The following is a 20927-nucleotide window of genomic DNA, read 5'->3' as shown; positions in this document are numbered from 1 at the left end:
AGTCCGCCAATTTATTACCCAAAATGTTTACATGGATGTTAAAGTTCTTCGTGCTAAATTTTAAGAATTTAGTTCTATTAGTTTCCCAGATAAACGAATTTTTGTATTTAATTTATATGGGAGGTACCACGCCCCCTAATGCTAGTCCGCCTACTTTTTGTCCTAAATGATCATATTGACACTAAAGTGGCTCCGACAAAATTTGAGGACTCTAACTGTTATATTATCTCAAATATACGGATTTCATATTTTCTTAATGTGGGCGTGGCTCATCGCCCACTTGAAATTTCGAAATAAAAAGTAGCCTATTACCTATGCAGACATGCAGGAATAAGCTGTGAAAATTTCAAGAAAATCGGTTCAGCCGTTTAATAGTCTATAACGTTCAAACATAGAAACTGTGAAAATTTCAAGAAAATCGGTTCAGCCGTTTAATAGTCTATAACGTTCAAACATAGAAACATACAAACATACAAACATTCATTTTTATATATATATATATATATATATATATATATATATATATATATATATATATATATATTGATTATTACTCTAATCTGCTTCTTTGTTAAACTGTTACATGTTCAAAATTAACGTCTTTTCATTTTACACTTGATGTTATAATTTGTTTGCATGATGTTAATTAACATTACAGTTAGTCGATCACAGAGTTTCATTGAATGTTAACATGACTATCTTTATAAACTTGGCAGCACTGTTTTAGCCGAACATTGCAATAAATAGATACATACATTTAATGATTACTTTTTTAAACGTTAGTGATTACTTTGTAAACAAAAATAATAATGCAGTATTTTCATAAAAATTTATGAATTTTATTCAAATACAGAGGAAAATTGAAAAAAATAAAGTTTCAGCTGCTGAAACCGAATCTGATATCTCTTTTTCTCTATCACCCACCATTTTCTGGCAAAATATTTGTTCATATATCGAATCGAATATTTTATTCATATATTACGTACATTTTCATAAAGTTATAGAAATATATTTACGTTTAAGGGTTAATTTCAACTTTTTCCTATGTCGTCACATATACGGGTCTTCGTTATATATTATTTTCTAAGTTCCATTTAAATCTGTTGAAAACAAAATAAGATTTAACTATGATATCAAGAACATTTCCCAATATGGCATAGCTCGATTTTAACCTTCACAGTTTATGGGTTAACATTATTCGATTTTATGAAAACTTCAGATATATGTTTCCTATTATCTTGAATTTTATATTCTGAAAAATGTTTATACAATAATACATAACTGTAACTGATATCTCTTTTTCTCTATCACCCACCATTTTCTGGCAAAATATTTGTTCATATATCGAATCGAATATTTTATTCATATATTACGTACATTTTCATAAAGTTATAGAAATATATTTACGTTTAAGGGTTAATTTCAACTTTTTCCTATGTCGTCACATATACGGGTCTTCGTTATATATTATTTTCTAAGTTCCATTTAAATCTGTTGAAAACAAAATAAGATTTAACTATGATATCAAGAACATTTCCCAATATGGCATAGCTCGATTTTAACCTTCACAGTTTATGGGTTAACATTATTCGATTTTATGAAAACTTCAGATATATGTTTCCTATTATCTTGAATTTTATATTCTGAAAAATGTTTATACAATAATACATAACTGTAAAGAATAAAGCTTATTTATCGAAAAATTTATATATTGTTTTTTGAAATCCTCAAAATTCTAATCGCAGGTACCGCTAATCTGTAAGAGATATCGACCTAGTTTCTTTGCTTTTTTGTTTTCCATAAGTCACATGGTTATTTTCTTAAAATTTTCAAATTTTTTAACAAAATTGTTAAAAGTTTAAAACTGGAGTTCTGAAACTGCCGTCTGAAGGGTTTCCCATTTATGACTATACCTCAAATACGATTTACGCTATCTAATGAGGATAAAAACTCACATTTAAGTTAAAATTAATATATTTAATATATTACTTTGTTTTATTAGAATATTTTCCAATTTTTTTTTTAATTTTTTTCAGTTAAGTGTTTTGTGACACTAAATGATCGGAGAAATTTGTAATAACTTTTACAATTTCTTTTAATTTTTTGTGTTTTGAAACGATAATTTCCTTCAGATTTCAATTATAAGCTGTTAAAATTAATTTCCCCTTGAGAGCCGTGGTGCCACCAGTTACGTAGTTCTATCGCGCTATATTTTTACAGAATGCATTTCTATAACTCAAAGTATAAGTCTAGAGGCAAAGACGGCCAATATTGGCAACTTCTGTAATATTACAGAACTTTATATTTTGGGAAATAAGTATATAGTCAGAAATACTAAAAGATGAAAAAGAGGAAAATTTGTGGGTGATACAACTTATTTATTTCTAACTTTATTATTTACAAAGATTTTTCATCGTTGGCCTGTGTTGCGTTCGCCTATAGGGACTTCGAAACCAGATTACTTTCATTCCTTCCCCTGTATAAAATAAATTTAGATATTAATTTGTATAACATAATTTTTTATGAATTAAATATAATAAAATTTATATAATTTAAAATAAAAAAAAAACTTTAAATTAATAGGCTTGGATATTATACATAAGTTTACTTTAAACATTTTTCATAATTCCCAGTATTATAATCATTTCGCGGAATTTTTCTAAACGCTATAAACCAAAGGTTTTGTACATCATAAAAGGTCAGCTAAAGGATTATTAAGTACCTAGAAACCTCTAAATTAACATGTGTGCATATCCTTTAAATATTATCAACAACAATTTTGAAAACAGGTACACAAAATGAAGCAAAACAGAGAAATTTATTATTTAATTTCTAAAATATCTAGAAAAATGTAATATTATATTATTAATAAATAAAATAAAAATTTATTGAATATACGTTCTACGTTCATACATTTTATTAAAAATTTTATTTATTATTATTAGTTAATAAATTCCTTATAATTTCATTTTACATATACGTATCTAAAAATACAACCCTGTGTTATTGTATTATAAACAAAAACTCACAACTCAGCAACTCTGTTGTACGCAAACTCTACATTTTTTGACAGTTTGTTTTTGAGCTCGGTTTGATAAGGTTGTTTTTGTGGCGTGTGTTTTTTCTCTTCGCATTATTACTCATTACAAATTAAACGAGTGCATTTATAAAAATATTTATTTATAAATTATTGAATTAAAAATACAATAAATAACAATATAAATAAAAGTAAATAACTGTTCTTGTAGTAAACTATAAAATAACATAAAAAAAGCAAAACATTTGTGTAAAACAAAATTGACAAAAAGTGCGTAAATAAAAACATACAAAAAAAAAAGCGACGACGCCCAAAAAGAACAGCAAATTGTTGAAATTTCTAATAATAAAAGTGCAATATTAATTTTATATAGAAAACAATAAATTAAACAAAGTTTTTATTGTTTAAAAAAAGAGGATATTTCCCTTATAATTGTTAAATTTTATTAAAGATCTCGTATAAAAAAGAAGCAGAATAATGGAGGTTAGTTGTCATTAGTTATTAACACCTTTTTACATTTCTTTTGTGTTTTGGTGTATGAAATTAAAACAAAATGTAATTGTGTATTTTTGTTATCAATTATTGATTTTCAATTGAAGTTTTTCTTGCGTGTTTTTTTTTTATAAACATTCATGTTTTTTCATTGAAGGCGACATAATGTCCCACAAAATAAATAAAAGAAAATAAATGTAGAATAATAAAGTGTTGTTGGGATTACGTCAGTTTTTCTTTATTATGTTTTGTCTTTTCTGTATTTTTCTATTGCTATCCCTTTTGCGCTCATGTAGGGAAGATATGAAGTTTGTGGAGTAAATATACAAAACATAATAGGTTAGTTGTTGTTGGTTTTTTTATACCGGGTGATTAAATTTGTGATTGTATTTTAAAGTTGGGGGAAATTAATTCTAATCAAATAAATTATTTAATTTTTGTTGTTAACTGCTGAATATACTGTAGAATTAGTGAAATTAAAAAAATTGTTAGAAATCTTGTGGAAAAATTGCTCTTGGTTGTGGTTAAAAACTTGTCAGAAATTAAAAAGAATGAATTCTCTTTACATCTATACTATAGATTCTATAGAAATTAAGTGTTAAAATAAGTATAAAGTTGCCACAGGCAGTGTTGGAACAAGAAACTTAACTTATGATCTCCAATCAATGTGATATTAAGTATACTGTTTATATCACATACATATGTATATACTTTCCTCTTCTGAGTACAAAAATGGAAAAACGGATCTAAAGGCCTGTCCCAAAGTTTTTATATACATATGTACATACATATAATTGTATTTCGTTTACCAAGTAATAAATATAATATTTATCGAAAGGACCTTTCTATTGATACACAAGTAGACCTGTGACTGCCCTACAACAAAAGAGCAAGCTATTATGTGATATAAACAGGTGGAGACTATAGAATATAGGACCCTAGTGAAATCCATATAATAATATTTATCTTTTATAACCAGGTGGAGGCCATTAAAACTTTTCAAACTTACTGATGTATCACCATTTAAAACATGAAAAATGACAAAAGTTTTCAAAGGTTTCCAGATTCTTATATGATGTTATTGCTGAACTTTAAGGATTTCATTTGAATCCAAAAATTTTAAAACATTTGAATTTTTTATTCTTTATAAAATTCTGTGTTCATCAACCAATTGCAAAGTTTTTTTTTCTACCATCTGACTTTCGAGTTTATATTTTTGATTCAAAAAGTTTTTATAGATCCACATTATTGTTTAACAAATAGTTTGAAGACACTTCTAGGTGCAAATTAGAGAGAAGTTATTGATCCCTTTAAGCATGTCGAAACGTTGTTTTTGAGTCATTCCAGCTTTTAAGAATTTTAACTATATATCAAATGTTAAATCATTTACTTTAGAAAATGAGGATTCTGTGTCCCGCTTCTAGGTGCAAATTTTAGAGTTATTGATCGCTTTAAGCATGTCGAAACGTTGTTTTTGAGTCATTCCAGCTTTTAAGAATGTTAACTATATATCGAATTTTAAATCATTTACTTTAGAAAACGAGGATTATGTGTCCCAGAAAACCTCAGTAAATGTTATATTTGCAAAAACTTTAATTTAATTCTTTAACAACGAAAATAGTTTTTAAAAAATTTTCTTTATTTTAAAATTAACTCTAACGAAATTTATTTATTTATTATTTTATTATTATGTCACTAATATAAATGCGGTTTTTTAATTAATTCCAATTTTCATAAATAAATCATTCATTCAGCTTTTATTTTATCTTGCGGTTTATTTTTCGATGCCTCACATATGTTTTTCGATGTTATTATAAAAAATAAATTAATGTAAAATTATAAAATCATATTAAACAAATATTACAAAATATTTAATAATAACATAAAATCAGTTAAACTATGAGATTAAAATATAGATAATTAACATAAAGTTTTGTTTGTCCTCGTTTTTTTTTCAGCATTTTGATTTGAATTATTAAATCATTCACTGACTTTCAATTTTTTTGTATGTTTTTGCTAAACTTATTTTTTATTTTATTTATTATTTTTGGCTTTTTGTTATCTATGGTTAATGATGATGCCATTTATATTTACTACGTTTCGATTTATTTTTATCATTTTCATTTTATTTGTACACAAGAAATATTATTTGTTCTGTTACTGTTTTTACTAGCTGGTGCAATACCTATTATTCGATAAAATTTATGATGATATTGCTAAATAAATTCCTATAAATATGTAAACAAAAGCTTTAATAGCTTGTATTTTTTATCTTACAAACATTAGCGTTAATATTTGGTTTATCATTGTAGGTTGTAAAAATTATTGTAAAAATACAAAAATATTTAAATAGTAATGATGTCGCCCCATGGTGTTAACTAACAGTAATAAATTTTGTTAAAGCGGTTTTAGGAAATTTGAAGTGATTTTTTAAAAAATTACGATTTGAAGACTTTTTGAAAACGTTCAGACAGACAGATAGATAGATATAGATAGATTAGATCGCTGATCGATAGATCGATCGATAGATAGATCGATAGATAGATAGATAGATCAATAGATATCTAGATATAGCTCGCTAGATCGATGCTCGCTAGCTCGCTCGCTCGTCTCTACTCTCCTCGCTCCTCGCTCGATCGATCGCTCGCTCGCTCGCTCGCTCGCTATCTCGCTAGCTCGCTCGATCTCGCTCGCTCTCGCTCGTCTCGCTCTCTCGCTCTCTCGCTCGCTCGCTACGCTAGCGCTCGCTCGCTCGCTCGCTCGCTCGCTCGCTCGCTCGCTCGCTCGCTCGCGCGCTCCTCGCTCGCTCGCTCGCTCTGCTCGCTCGCTCGCTCGCTCGCTGCTGCTCGCTCGCTGCTCGCTCGCTCGCTGCCTCGCTCGCTCGCTCGCTCGCTCGCTCGCTCGCTCGCTCGCTGCTCGCTCTCTCGCTCGCTCGCTCGCTCGCTCGCCGCTGCTCGATCGTCGCTCGCATGCTAGCTCGCTCGCTCGCCCTTCGCTGCTCCCTTGCTGTCCCCCTCGTTCTTCGCTCGCTCGTGGACGCATCGCTTTATTTTCGCCGCTCTTTCCCTCCGCTGTCTCTTTTTTTTTGCCCTTCTTTCCCTTTCTCCTTCGTTTTCTCAGCACTGTTTCGCATCTACCTAAACTTTTATGCACCCTCACACTCCTACTAATTGGCCGTTTCACATGTTCTCCTGTCTCGTCTTTTTTCATATTTTCCCCATTTTGCCCTAATAGCAATAACACCAATAGTAAATCGCCAATCGCTACAATTATCAAAAAACCGCTTTGTATAACATAATTGAAATACAAATGCGTTTGTTTTAACATTTAAAGGAAATTATTTAAATTTTCTACATGTTTGTGCGAAAAAATGTAACAGAAAACATAAATGAAATGGAAAAAATATCATACAAGTCATTGTACGACATTTAGGCCAGCACATACAAGTTGTAAATTAGTTTTTCATTTCACTTCCACACACTAAAATAACCTTTTTTGTACATAAATTAACCCCTGTACAATTAAGAAAAAAACGGCAAAACCAAAAAAATACCAGAAATTTATTGTGAAACACTTGTCGTTTTAGCTTTTACTAAAATTTCCTTTACACCATTAAATAAACCCCTTACATGTTGGTGATTTTTAACAATTTGTAAAATGTCACTAAAACTTTTACTAGTTTTCTATATATTTTTTTAATTACTACAAGTGACGTAAAAGCAAATAGAAAATAATGTTTAAAAATTCAACAAGTCCATGTAATTTTTCTTTTTTTTTCTTGTTTTTGTGCTGAAAACTAGATCCATTTAATTACTCTTACTTGCTACAGCTACTGGGTGTTGATATTTGCTTTTATATATATTTTACTGCTATTCTACCTATTATGTATTTTTATTTTATTTTTTGGTCTTTTTTATTTTCTTTAGTCTTTACTTAGTTGTCATTAAGTGGATAAAATTTTTCCATTGACTTAAACATTTACGTTAAATAAACTGTATATTTAATGCTCATTGGGGCTGTTGGGCAGGGGTATATGAAGAAAACTAATTTCTATAGTTAAAATTAATTGTGTGTTAAGTGGCATCGAAGGGATTTCATTCATGCTTTCTAATGATTTAACGGAAATTTCATTGAAATTCTTTTACAGTATCAGTGTAAAATATTTTCCTTTCTTTTGCCAAGATTAAACACTGATCTATTAAGTATGTTTAAGATTTTTTTTTTGTATTTTTTCCTCTTCTTTTTTTTTTAACGTTGAGGTCAAAAGGAATTAAGGGAATAATGTGTAATGTTGTAGTAATAATTGAATAAACTTTGTAAATTTGTTAATGTTGTTCGAAGAAAAGTTTTTTACAAGGACGAGCAATGAGAAGCATTAAAAATTTATTTACATATTTTTTTTTTTGTTCTGGATGTAAAGTGAGAAAAATTAATAAAGTTTAATAATAGAATAAGGACAGCAGTTTTGTATTTTTGTTTAATAAACTTGGACTTTTACATTATATGTTATTTTAAAAAGAAAATGTTCTATAAATATAAAAGTTGATGAGAAATTTTTATAAATTTAGGATGTTAATTAAAACTATTTTTAAATATGAACAAATTTATAAATTTTGTTAAAAATAGTAAAAGTTCTTGTGAATACTCTAAACAAAGAGACATTCTATTTGTAAGCGATCATTGTAATGACTTATTTAACTCACTATTTGTAAGTGACTGTGATAATGACCTAACGTGTTAAAATATTGAGTTAACTATATTTGGAATTCAGATTTTCCGATGAGTTGGATAGTTTCGATGCTTGGTAGTAGAATTATTAACTCAACGGTAGGTTATTAAAAGATTCGGAATCGAGTCACCGGAGGTGCATCACAAGGAGGAGTGCTATAACTGTATTTTTTGAATCTAAATGTAGAAATATATTTGTTAGATAGATAGATAGATAGATAGATGTAGATAGATAGATAGATAATAGATAGATATAGATCTAGAATAGATAGATAGATCGCTCGCTCGCTCGCTCGCTCGCTCGCTCGCTAGCTCGATCGATAGACTCGCTCGCTCGCTAGCTCGCTCGTCGCTCGCTCGCTCGCTCGCTCGCTCGCTCGCTCGCTCGCTCGCTCCTCGCTCGCTCGCTCCTCGCTCGCTCGCTCTCGCTCGCTCGCTCGCTCGCTCGCTCGCTCGCTCTCGCTCGCTCGCTCGCTCGCTCGCTGCTCGCTCGCTCGCTCGCTCGCTCGCTCGCTCGCTCGCTCGATCGCTCGCTCCTCGCTCGCTCGCTCGCTCGCTCCTCGCTCGCTCGCTCGCTCGCTCGCTCCCGCTCGCTCGCTCGCTCGCTCGCTCGCTCGCTCGCTCGCTCGCTCGCTCGCTCGCTCGCTCGCTCGCTCGCTCGCGCTCGCTCGCTCGCTCGCTCTCTCGCTCGCTCGCTCGCTCGCTTCGCTCGCTCGCCGCCCGCTCGCTCGCTCGCTCGCTCGCTCTCTCGCTCGCTCGCTCGCTCGCTCGCTCGCTCGCCGCTCGCTCGCTCGCTCGCTCGCCCGCTCGCTCGCTCGCTCGCTCGCTCCTCGCTCGCTCGCTCGCTCGCTCGCTCGCTCGCTCGCTCGCTCGCTCCTCGCTCGCTCGCTCGCTGCTCGCTCGCTCGCTCGCTCGCTCGCTCGCTGCTGCTCGCTCGCTCGCTCGCTCGCTCGCTCGCTCGCTCGCTCGCTCGCTCGCTCGCTCGTCGCTCCTCGTCGCTCGCTCGCTGCTCGCTCGCTCGCTCGCTCGCTCGCTCGCTCGCTCGCTCGCTCGCTCGCTCGCTCGCTCGCTCGCTCGCTCGCTCGCTCGCTCGCTCTCGCTCGCTCGCTCGATAGATAGTAGATCGATAGATAGATATCGCTATAGATAGATCGGTAGATGGAGGTATTTCTGTCTATTTGGTTTTGACACTAGACTACCGAGTTACACCCATGACAGAGTTTGTAAGTTGGGAGACAATTGGATTTGAGTTACTGTTTAAAGGGGCTTTTAGTTTTTACTGGTGTTTAAGTTTTCACTGTTGGATTCTGGTACAGGGTTCAGATGCCTACTATACATAGAGATCTTTCTAAGCTTTGTTTCTGTCCAAATTTTCTATTTTGGAACGTGCGAAACAAATTTACTGTTTTGATTTCAAAATTTGAGTGAATTATCGGTTGTATTTCAAGTTAAGTTAAAAACAAACAACAAATTATGTTTAAGAATTTTTGGTTTAATAGTATGTACTCAGTATTACCCAATATTAATTGAAATTTACCTTTATTTATATGAAAACATGTGTTAACCATTTATCACTTACGGTTTCTTTCAATAATTTGATTAATTTTTATTATATTTTAATGTTAAAAATATATTTACCAAATATTATTTATAGACAAGTAAAATATAATAATTTAAATATTATTTCTTTTCTTTCAAATTCTAGCTTTCTTTGTGTTGTTAATAAATAAATTTCAACGTATAAATTTAATAATTAAGTGTTCTCAGCAGGTTTTATATTGTCGCTAATACTCAAATAAATATTTATTTATTTTTTTGTTTTTACAATTAATTTAAATCAATTTAAATAGAATTTTGTTGGCATCGTTGTTTGTCTTGGTCTGCCATTCAGCATGATATAAAATGTTGATCATTAACGAAGAGAAAAAATTTCATAATGTTAATTAAGCAAATGATTTTGAACTTGACAGTGGTGATACACATTCAATGAAATCAGTTGTAGTATTACGTATTACGCTTTTTCTTTCAGTGGCAAAGGAAACACATTAATGAAACTAAAATGTTAGAAAAAAAAAGAACAAAAAATCATTTTCCATTTCAAAATTAACTAAAACACACAAAGAATTAGTTAGTACTTTTGAATTCATTAACATTTTTTTGTCAATTTACTCCTCCTTCTTTGTTAATTTGTTAATTACATGAAAGAAAATTTTGGGGGAAAAAATCAAAATATTATGTTAAAAAATTTTGTGACGCTTATTTTTTTTTGGTTCTTAATGTATGACAAACTTGTCATAAAGACTTTATATAATTTTCTTTTTTTTTTCAACTTAGTAAAATAAAATCTTCTTAACTTGTTTTAAATTTTGTTGTATTCTTTTTTCTTTTAAATGAAAGTGGTTGTCATGTTATTTTTAATTTTTTTTTTAATATTTTAAACGTGTCTCTTTAAGTTTTGCTTTACCTTTTTTGGGGAAATTTTAAAAGTTCCCTATAATTTTTTTATCTACTTTGCACTTTATTAGTTGTTTTTTTTTTTTAGAAAATTTAAAGTAAAGTTTGTAATAAATTAGAATTTCAAATAAAAAAAATTGATTTTGATTGGTCCTTCGATTGTTTGTCTTAAGTATTTATAAAAATGTGTGAATTTGAACTATGGACTAGTCTATTGTCTTACCTATTAACCAGTCTAAGGATTACTCTATGGAATATAGACCCCAGTGGACTGGACTATTCTATTTAGGAGTATTTTGACGAATCTATTGGCTAGTCTGTAAACCGTCTGTCTGTTGAGTAGTCTTTAGACGAGTCCATTGTTTAGTTTATGTCCTAGACTATTGAATAGTCTGTGAACTTATCTATTGTGAACTATTGACTAGTTTATGGAATTGTATATTAACTAATCTATGAACTTGACTACTGCCGAGTCTATTAACTAATATTTGGATAGTCTTTTGAATAGTCTGTGGACCAGCCTATTGACTAGTCTATGGACAAGCCTATTGATTAGTCTATAGACAAGCCTATTGACTAGTCTGAGGAATAGTCTATGAACTTGTCTACAAATCAGATGATTGTGAATTAGTTTGTATACTAGTCTTTGAACTAGCCTATGGACTAGTCCAGTCTGTGAACTGATCTATTAACACGCCAATGGACTAGACTATTGCCTTGTCTATGGAATATTCTGGTATACGGACTGGTCTATGGACTAGTCTATTCAGTAGTATTTGGACGATTCTATTGGCTAGTCTGTAAACTCTATGTCTATTGAGTAGTCTTTAGATGAGTCCATTGTTTAGTCTATATCCTAGACTATTGAATAGTCTGTGAACTTATCTATTGTGAACTATTGACTAGTTTATGGAATTTTATATTAACTAATCTATGAACTTTATTCTGCCGAGTCTATTAACTAATATATGGACTAGTCTATTGAATAGTCTGTGGACCAGCCTATTGACTAGTCTATGGACAAGCCTATTGGCTAGTCTATAGACAAGCCTATTGAGTAGTCTGAGGAATAGTCTATGAACTTGTCTACAAACCAGATGATTGTGAATTAGTTTGTATACTAGTCTTTGAACTAGTCTATGGACTAGTCTGCGGACTAGTCTACTGACTAGAGTATGGACTAGTCTATTGACTTGTCTATGGACTAGTCTATTGAATAGTCTGTGGACAAGCCTATGAACTAGTCTGTGTCTATTAACTTGTTCTCAATCCAGATGGCGAACATAACTATAAACTAGTTTGTGAATTAGTCTATGACTAGATTATGGACTAGTTAGTCTATTAACTAGTTGGTGAACTAGTCTATTCTATAAAACAGCTGAGGTTATTTAAAATTCTACTTAGGAATTTCATCATTTTGTGTAAAAATTTTCCCACTAAACAAATGTTTTTTTGACCTCTTTTTGTTACATTTTAAAAAACATGCTGATAACTGAAATTCATGCTCTGTTACCTTATTTAAACATTTATTTTGAATACAATATTATTTAAAGATAAAACAAATTTTTAATGTTTCACAACAATATTTTAACAAAACCTACACCATTTCTGAAACGATTTAAAAGAATTCTCATAAAAAATACAGTAAATAACAAAATTTTCAAATATTTAAAATTTGGAATACTTTTGGAAATGGTGTTAAAGCTTTTCTTGACATTTCCCTTTTTTGTCTTTCAAAAAAAATAATTCCCTTTGTATTTTCTTTAACAACCAACAACATTCTTATTGTATTTAAAAAACATAATCTGTCCAAATAGCAACGAAAAAAAAAAGAATCATTTTTATCTTCTTAGTTTAATCTTTATTTCATAATTATTTAAGGTATTTTATTTTATTTTTTTCGCACAAATTGTTAACAAATCTTATTTCACAATAATATTTATTTACCTTTTTTTAAGCTAAAATAAACTTCTTGTGTTTTTTTTTTCTTAGAGGTAGGGTCTTTTTTTGTAAGTGCTTTTTACTTCAGCATTTTTTCCCATCATTTCGTTTGATTTCCTTCCTCTGGAAATGTTTGGGTTCTACAATTATATTTACATTAGAACAATTTCTTTGGCTTTCTTTTATACTATTGACATTAAGTTGATTTTTATCATATACATTTTTTTTAATTTCGTTTAAGTTTTAAGATTTCTTTTCTCGTTTTAGAATTTAATGTTTTTTATTTGTTCAAATATAATAACTAATGTTTTCTTTATTTTTTTTTTCATTTCTTTATAGGTAAGTTTAACAAGCTTTAATATAAGGACATCCTGTTAAAATCATTTATTTGGTGGCTTGTTAGAGTATTTAATGAGTTTTTTTTTTTTGTATGAGAAAAGAAAAATGTCCTAATCTGTTGAAGGTAAACTGTTATATCATTTATATAAATTACTGTCATTAGTGGCTGTTTAGGAATGCTGACAAATTTTACTTGTTTCTTAGATCCTTAAAACAGCAAGGACACGTTAATGAATTTTTTGTTTAACAAATGTTATTAAATAATAAATAAGAAATTAGTCATCATTTATAGTTTATTTTTATAAATTCTGTTTAAGTTTTATAAGTTGTCTGCTTAGTTTGTTTTAGGTCTAGCTCTAGTTCTAGCTCAGTTATACTTCAGTTCAGTTATAGTTCTAGTTCAGTTCTAGTTCAGTTCTAGTTCAGTTCTAGTTCAGTTCTAGTTCAGTTCTAGTTCAGTTCTAGTTCTAGTTTAATTCTAGTTCAGTTCTAGTTCAGTTCTAGTTCAGTTCTAGTTCAGTTCTAGTTCAGTTCTAGTTCAGTTCTAGTTCAGTTCTAGTTCAGTTCTAGTTCAGTTCTAGTTCAGTTCTAGTTCAGTTCTAGTTCAGTTCTAGTTCAGTTCTAGTTCAGTTCTAGTTCAGTTCTAGTTCAGTTCTAGTTCAGTTCTAGTTCAGTTCTAGTTCAGTTCTAGTTCAGTTCTAGTTCAGTTCTAGTTCAGTTCTAGTTCAGTTCTAGTTCAGTTCTAGTTCAGTTCTGGCTCAGTTCTAGTTCAGTTCTAGTTCAGTTCTAGTTCAGTTCTAGTTCAGTTCTAGTTCAGTTCTAGTACAGTTCTAGTTCAGTTCTAGTTCAGTTCTAGTTCAGTTCTAGTTCAGTTCTAGTTCAATTCTAGTTCAATTCTAGTTCAGTTCTAGTTCAGTTCTAGTTCAGTTCTAGTTCTAGTTCAGTTCTAGTTCAGTTCTAGTTCTAGTTCAGTTCTAGTTCAGTTCTAGTTCAGTTCTAGTTCAGTTCTAGTTCAGTTCTAGTTCAGTTCTAGTTCTAGTTCAGTTCTAGTTCAGTTCTAGTTCAGTTCTAGTTCAGTTCTAGTTCAGTTCTAGTTCAGTTCTAGTTCAGTTCTAGTTCAGTTCTAGTTCTAGTTCAGTTCTAGTTCAGTTCTAGTTCAGTTCTAGTTCAGTTCTAGTTCAGTTCTAGTTCAGTTCTAGTTCAGTTCTAGTTCAGTTCTAGTTCAGTTCTAGTTCAGTTCTAGTTCAGTTCTAGTTCAGTTCTAGTTCAGTTCTAGTTCAGTTCTAGTTCTAGTTCTAGTTCTAGTTCAGTTCTAGTTCAGTTCTAGTTCAGTTCTAGTTCAGTTCTAGTTCAGTTCTAGTTCAGTTCTAGTTCAGTTCTAGTTCAGTTCTAGTTCAGTTCTAGTTCAGTTCTAGTTCAGTTCTAGTTCAGTTCTAGTTCAGTTCTAGTTCAGTTCTAGTTCAGTTCTAGTTCAGTTCTAGTTCAGTTCTAGTTCAGTTCTAGTTCAGTTCTAGTTCAGTTCTAGTTCAGTTCTAGTTCAGTTCTAGTTCAGTTCTAGTTCAGTTCTAGTTCAGTTCAGTTCTAGTTCAGTTCTAGTTCAGTTCTAGTTCAGTTCTAGTTCAGTTCTAGTTCAGTTCTAGTTCAGTTCAGTTCTAGTTCAGTTCTAGTTCAGTTTTAGTTCAGTTTAGTTCAGTTCTAGTTCAGTTCTAGTTCAATTATAGTTCTGTTCTAGTTCTGTTCTAGTTCTGTTCTAGTTCTGTTCTAGTTCTGTTCTAGTTCAGTTCTAGTTCAGTTCAGTTCTAGTTCAGTTCTAGTTCAGTTCTAGTTCAGTTCTAGTTCAGTTCTAGTTCAGTTCTAGTTCAGTTCTAGTTCAGTTCTAGTTCAGTTCTAGTTCAGTTCTAGTTCAGTTCTAGTTCAGTTCTAGTTCTGTTCTAGTTCAGTTCTAGTTCAGTTCTAGTTCAGTTCTAGTTCAGTTCTAGTTCAGTTCTAGTTCAGTTCTAGTTCAGTTCTAGTTAAGTTCTAGTTCAGTTCTAGTTCAGTTCTAATTCAGTTCTAATTCAGTTCTAGTTCAGTTCTAGTTCAATTCTATTTCAATTCTATTTCAGTTCTAGTTCAGTTCTAGTTTGGTTCTAGTATTTAGTACCATCATATAACCTCGAACTAAAACTACTTTTTATTTTGTTAGCCAACAACAAAAGTTGTTTTGTTTTTAATGCAAAACTATTTAAAATTGTTTTAATTTTCTATTGTTTTATAACTTTTCACATAAACATTCAAAATATTTACTGTGAATTTCTCAATACACAAAATAGCAAAAGAATTTGTTGCTAATTATCTGTTGAAATATCTAAATGTTTCTTTCAAAACAACTTTAAAATGTCGTAATGTAAATTTACATTGTAAATTGCAAAATATTTAAAAGTTTTATATGATTTATAAAGGAAATCCTGAAAAGGAGAGAAACAAAAGTATATACCAACAACAAACACCTATTAAAATAAAAATATACATATAAATTTCTTAAAATAAATGTATATTTTATGCAAAAATTTCCTTTAAGTATTTCAGAAAAATAAAACTCTTGTAACTAATAACCCAATGGTACAATAAAAATTGCTAGATAAATATACATTTGAATAGACTTGTACGTTTAGAGATACTATTTTTATAATATTTTAAATATAAAACTCCTTTAACAACAACAATTTAAACTGTAAAATATTCGTAACAATTTTCATTCTTCACAAACAACGTTAAACTGCAAAATAATAGTACAATAACAACAACAACAACAAGAAAACATTTCATGGTATATAAATTTTTCTTTAAAAACCTTTTAGATATAACTTTAAACAAAAATTATAAACATTTGTTGGTGTTATTTTTGTTGTTGTTGCAAGTAGTTGGTTGGGTGTTCTGTAATGTAACATAGTTGTAGAAATAAATTGTTAGTGGTAAACTTTAAGTCGTTTCTTTGTACATTCATTTTTTTGTTATTTGTTGTTGCTATTAGTTGTTTCTTAACAATTTTACATTCTATTAAAACTATGACTTGCTGTGCATAAACTCATATTAAAATTCTGTCTCAGCTGCCGCTTCTGTTCTGTTTTTTTGTTGCTGCATAAAATTTAAATAAAGTAAAGAGTTTTATTATTGTTGGTTTTGCTTAAGTTTTCTTATTTTTTTGCCGGTTTTTGCCCAGTAATCGTTGGCACACCCCTAGAATTTAGCATGAAATTCATTTTATCAACCTCAAGATGAAGTGAAATGAAAACTGAATATAATTCTAGCAAAAAAAGGAAGCTCAGCATAAAAAGTAGTTAAATAAAAATAGACTACTATTTACTATATATTGTAACAAAGACAATATACTACAAAAATCCTTAAAAAAAACTCTTCTAGGAAAAGTAAGCAGACTCCAGTTTTTTGCATCTTTTTTGTAATTTTTTGTTTTAATAAATTAAATTACCCTTAAGACTTGCTGTGGCACAACTAAATAAAATCCCACATAATAACTGCATTAAAAACAATTTGTTATGGGTGTTAAATTTTGCAACAGCAACTAAGACTTTTAATAAAACTTACAAAAAGTTGCAAAAAATAAGATTTAAATTTCATTTTCATGTTATAACTTAATTAATGTTTTTTTGTTTTCTTTGTTTTAATGTGAAAATTACCCATTAAAATAACAACAAAATACAAAAACTAATTTGATACATAAAGAAAATGTGAGAAAAATTTATGAAAATATGGGGTATGGGGTAAATAAAAGATCTGTTGAATTCAAGATTAATTGATTAAGTCATTAAAAAAACTTGGTAATGACTTGTAATTACTCAATTAATTCCTTTTGAATGATTACTTCTTCATTAGTTAATGAATAATTAATGAACTAATGTTTTATTTAACTCCCTATTTGTAAGTGAATGAAGTAAGCGCTTGCCTCCAATGACATTGCCTTGAAAATGTTACTCATTACTTTTCAATGTAGACCTTTTTGTAAGCTTGCATGATAATGACTTATTTAACTCCCTATTTATAAGTAAATGAATTAAGCGCCTGTCTCCAATGACATTGCCGTGAAAATGGTTTTATTAGTTTTTTACTTATTACTTTTCTATATAGACCTCTATATTTGAGTCTAGTTTGGAAGAGTAGTTCAAAATTCGATAAATAATCGAAAACCATTCCAGAAATTGAGAAATCACCAATCCGACAGGGAATTTAATAAAAAAATTTTAAAAATTCTTTTGTTGAATATTAAGTTCCCAAGGTTAGGTTGAAAGGAGGATGTATATTGCATTAGATATAAAAAATATTTCTAGGTCCCTATCGGACCCGCTGAGCGCTACTTTTCATGGAAAATATTGATGGAAAAAATCTTAAAAACAGATTAATGAAAGGAATTAAGTTCAGCCACTTCGTTTCCTGAGCGTACTTATTTAGAATTTTCTAATCAGTGTTATTGAAGATTGTAATATATGGAATAACATTGGACCCAACCCAAATTCAAGAAAAATTAGTTAAAAATCGAAAAATTCAATGAAAATTTCTCATAAATATTAAGTTCCCTAGATTAGATTAGGTTGAATGGTGGATAGAAATTACATGGGATCCAAAAATATACATCTAGGTCATTATCGGATCTGCTGAGCGCTACTTTTCATGAAAAATATTGGTGAAAAAATCGTGTAAATGGATTTATAAAAGGAATTAAGTTCAGACACTCAGTTTCCCGGTCGTAGTTCTTTACAATTTTCATATCTCAAGATTAGTTTAGGTTCAAAGGAGGATGTACTATATTACATTCAAGAAAAAACTTCTAGGTCACTATCGGATCTGCTGAGCGCTACTTTTCTTGGTAAATATTGGTGGAAAAATCTTAAAAACGGATTTATGAAAGGAATTAAGTTTAGACACTCAGTTTCCTGAACGTAGTTCATTAGAATTTTCCAATCAGTATTCCTGAGGACTATAATATCTAGAATAACATCGGTCCAAAAAATATTTGGATTTAAAATGAAAGTCTGACAATAATAGTCTATATTCGTTCGTCTTAATTTGTATATCGAGACCGTAATCCTGTGTATCCACTCAGAATATGTACCATCCATCATAACTATCTCGGATTTGTTCATACTTATTAGGGTTCTCGTCCTGATCTCGCCTATAATCTTAATTCTTTGATCTGGAATAACATCGGTCCCAATATATTCTGGCAATATCAGTCTAAATCCGTTCGTCCTGTGTGTCCACTCAGAATACCTACCTCGGACTTGCTCATACTTATTAGGATACTCGTCCTTAGCTCGCCTATGATTTTAATTCCGATCTCGATGCGTCGAACGGTTTTTTGTAATTTTTAAGTTTTATAGCAAGTACATCGCTTTTTCGTTTACCATATGATGAAGTACTCAGTAAGGCATTTCTTACAAACCGATACGGCCTTAAATTTAAGGTTATCAGCTGATATCCCCCTAATTGACAACTGACAGTCGTAATTCAGGTCTGATTTGGGGAACAACTCTCGCATCATCGCTATTATTTTTTAAAGGCGATCAGGCTTGTGTTTGTTGCCTGTCTTTCGAAACTTTTGCGTCTCGCTCGCACTGGTGTAGTGTATTACTTCAGGTCTGAGTTGGGGAACAACTCTCGCATCATCGCGATTATTTTTTAAAGGCGATTAGGCTTGTGTTTGTTGTCTGTCTTTCGACACTTTTGCGTCTCGCTCGCACTGGTGTAGTGTATTACTTCATATAACTGTTCAAAGTTATACATATATTGTCTACATTAACTTCGTGCTTTCGTATCACCTCAAGTGACGTTAGGTTTTATTGGTGAAGACCATAGAATACTCAAATGTTTATACCCTGGTGGAAATCATTAAAACTCAACTGTTTATACCCTGGTGGAGACCATTAAATCTCATTAAATACCCTGGTGGAGAACATTAAAACTCTTCAACTTTACTGGTGGAGTACCATTAAAAACTCAAATTTTTCTAAAGTTTTTAGAGGTTTCCAGCTTCCTATATGAAGATAAAGGTCGAATTGGAGCCAACTTGGGAGACCCTGGCGTTTTGCTTAAGAGCTCAGCCATCAAACTAAATAATCCAAAAAAATTGACATCTGGTTTGTGGGAAAATGTTGGTGCCACATTCCGTTATAGCATGGATTTCCATCAGAAATCTTATGTTGTGATTAGATCCATAGCGCCGAGCATATTAACTTATTTTTAGAGTTTAAAATTGGAATTGGCTTGAATAGAATTTGAATAATTATCGGGAAATTTAAGTTTGAGTGATCAATATTTTAATTTAGTCCCAGCGAACTAGTCCCTCGACTAGTTCGCTGGGGTTAAGGAGCGCATTTAGTTGTAAAAGTAAAGTATTAGTATAATAATTTGAAAATAGCTAAACTTTAAAAAGCGACAAAAGTAACAAATTACAACATGCCACTAAAACCTATTACAGTATTCCCCCTATAATTTAACAGCCTAAAATAGACACTTTAATTTCCTTAAAAGCACATCATTAACACAAATTATCTATTGCGGATATAAATTTAAAGTACAAAAATAAAATCACTATTTTTAAAACATTCCATGAAAATTTTGCAAGCTTAACAAATAATAAAAAACTGTAGCTGTCAAATTAAAAAAAATATCAAATGACATATGATAGGCACTAAAAAAGTGGAGTCGGAAAAGAAAATTTAAAAAAATATATAAATTGTTAAAATAAATACAAACAGTAAGTTAAAGAAATTATTTAAGGTGTCTGCCTATAAACAAATAAATGATTATTTTTTTTTAATATTTAATGAAAATAAAAACATAAATTATAAGTGTTTATTTAAACAATTAATTAAATAAAAAACACCTTAATTAAATTTTGTACTTAAAATATAAAAGAAAAATGTTTTATCTTTAAATACAGTGACTACACAATACAAAGAAAATTCATTTTTAAGTTTAAGTTCAAGGAAATTCATAAAATTTATAAAAATATTTGTTTTAAAATCTATAATAATCACTTAAATATTTATTAATATTGACAGTTTTATTTTAAGCAAAATTTATGCTTGAGTAAATAACAACAATATATACTTTTTTTCTCAAAATCGAATAAAAAAAATTCTTTATAAAACTAATTACTTTTTGTCTTACGAAATGCAAACGACTTAATTTTCAAAATTATATTCACAAAAATACATAAATTTTTGTGAAAAATTGTTTGTCTTATTAAACGAAAAGTCATAAATCTTTTAATCTAAAATTAAATTTTTTTTCTATTTTCTAAATAGAAAAAAAAAATACACGAAAATATATTTTCTTATTTCAATGTCATGAATTTATTTTTTTTCTTTCTTTTTAAAATATTTTTCTTCATAAATTTCCAACGTCTTTCATGTGAATGTGTAAAAATGAAAAAAATTTCGACAGTTTTTAGTTGTTATTAAATTTAAAGTAATTATTTACTAGTAACATTAATAATAATAAACAATTTTACAATATTATGCATGAGAAAAACTTATAGAAATAAACAAATATTTAATTATAAATAATTATAACATGTAATGAAACATCTTGTAAATTCATTAGACTGTGACCTCTTCAAACAAAAACAAACATTTGCAAATAAATTTCTAGAACAAAAAAATATATACAAATTAAAAATTCTCACGAAATGACTTTGAAGAAATTTTTATATAAAAATTTTACATGTTGTTTTTCTTAAAGAGACTTTTCTTTAACAAATGTCAACTAAAAATAGTAAATTCCTGCAAAAAGTTACTCTCACTAGATCATGAGTGGACTCAACGACAACGTTGCGTTGTCAACATTGCATAGTGTTGTCGTACGTATGTATATACTTGACAACGTATGTTATTGAAAAATTTGGTGTCAATTTGGTACCAGGCGTGTATATTTATTT

The 20927-nt window shown here is 30.4% G+C and overlaps 1 protein-coding gene across 2 annotated transcripts in view; it reads left to right on the top strand.

The window, feature by feature from the left end:
- The first annotated feature begins 3071 nt into the window (after positions 1 to 3071).
- LOC119604039 (tropomodulin) overlaps positions 3072 to 20927 on the top strand; it is a 59980-nt gene continuing 42124 nt past the window's right edge. The window contains exon 1 of one of the 2 annotated variants that reach the window (XM_037956379.1): positions 3072 to 3520. In XM_037956379.1, the coding sequence (XP_037812307.1) occupies positions 3515 to 3520 (6 nt within the window). In that variant the 5' untranslated portion in view covers positions 3072 to 3514. The remainder of the gene's footprint in view (positions 3521 to 20927) is intronic. The other variant, XM_037956374.1, reaches the window with a different exon arrangement.

This window comes from Lucilia sericata, unplaced genomic scaffold, assembly GCF_015586225.1.
Source record: "Lucilia sericata isolate MDLA Ls3-8-SP2 unplaced genomic scaffold, ASM1558622v1 Contig000355F_arrow, whole genome shotgun sequence".
Lineage (NCBI taxonomy): Eukaryota > Metazoa > Arthropoda > Insecta > Diptera > Calliphoridae > Lucilia > Lucilia sericata.
The sequence above is the reverse complement of the archived record's forward strand: the minus strand, read 5'-3'. Positions and strand labels throughout refer to the sequence as shown.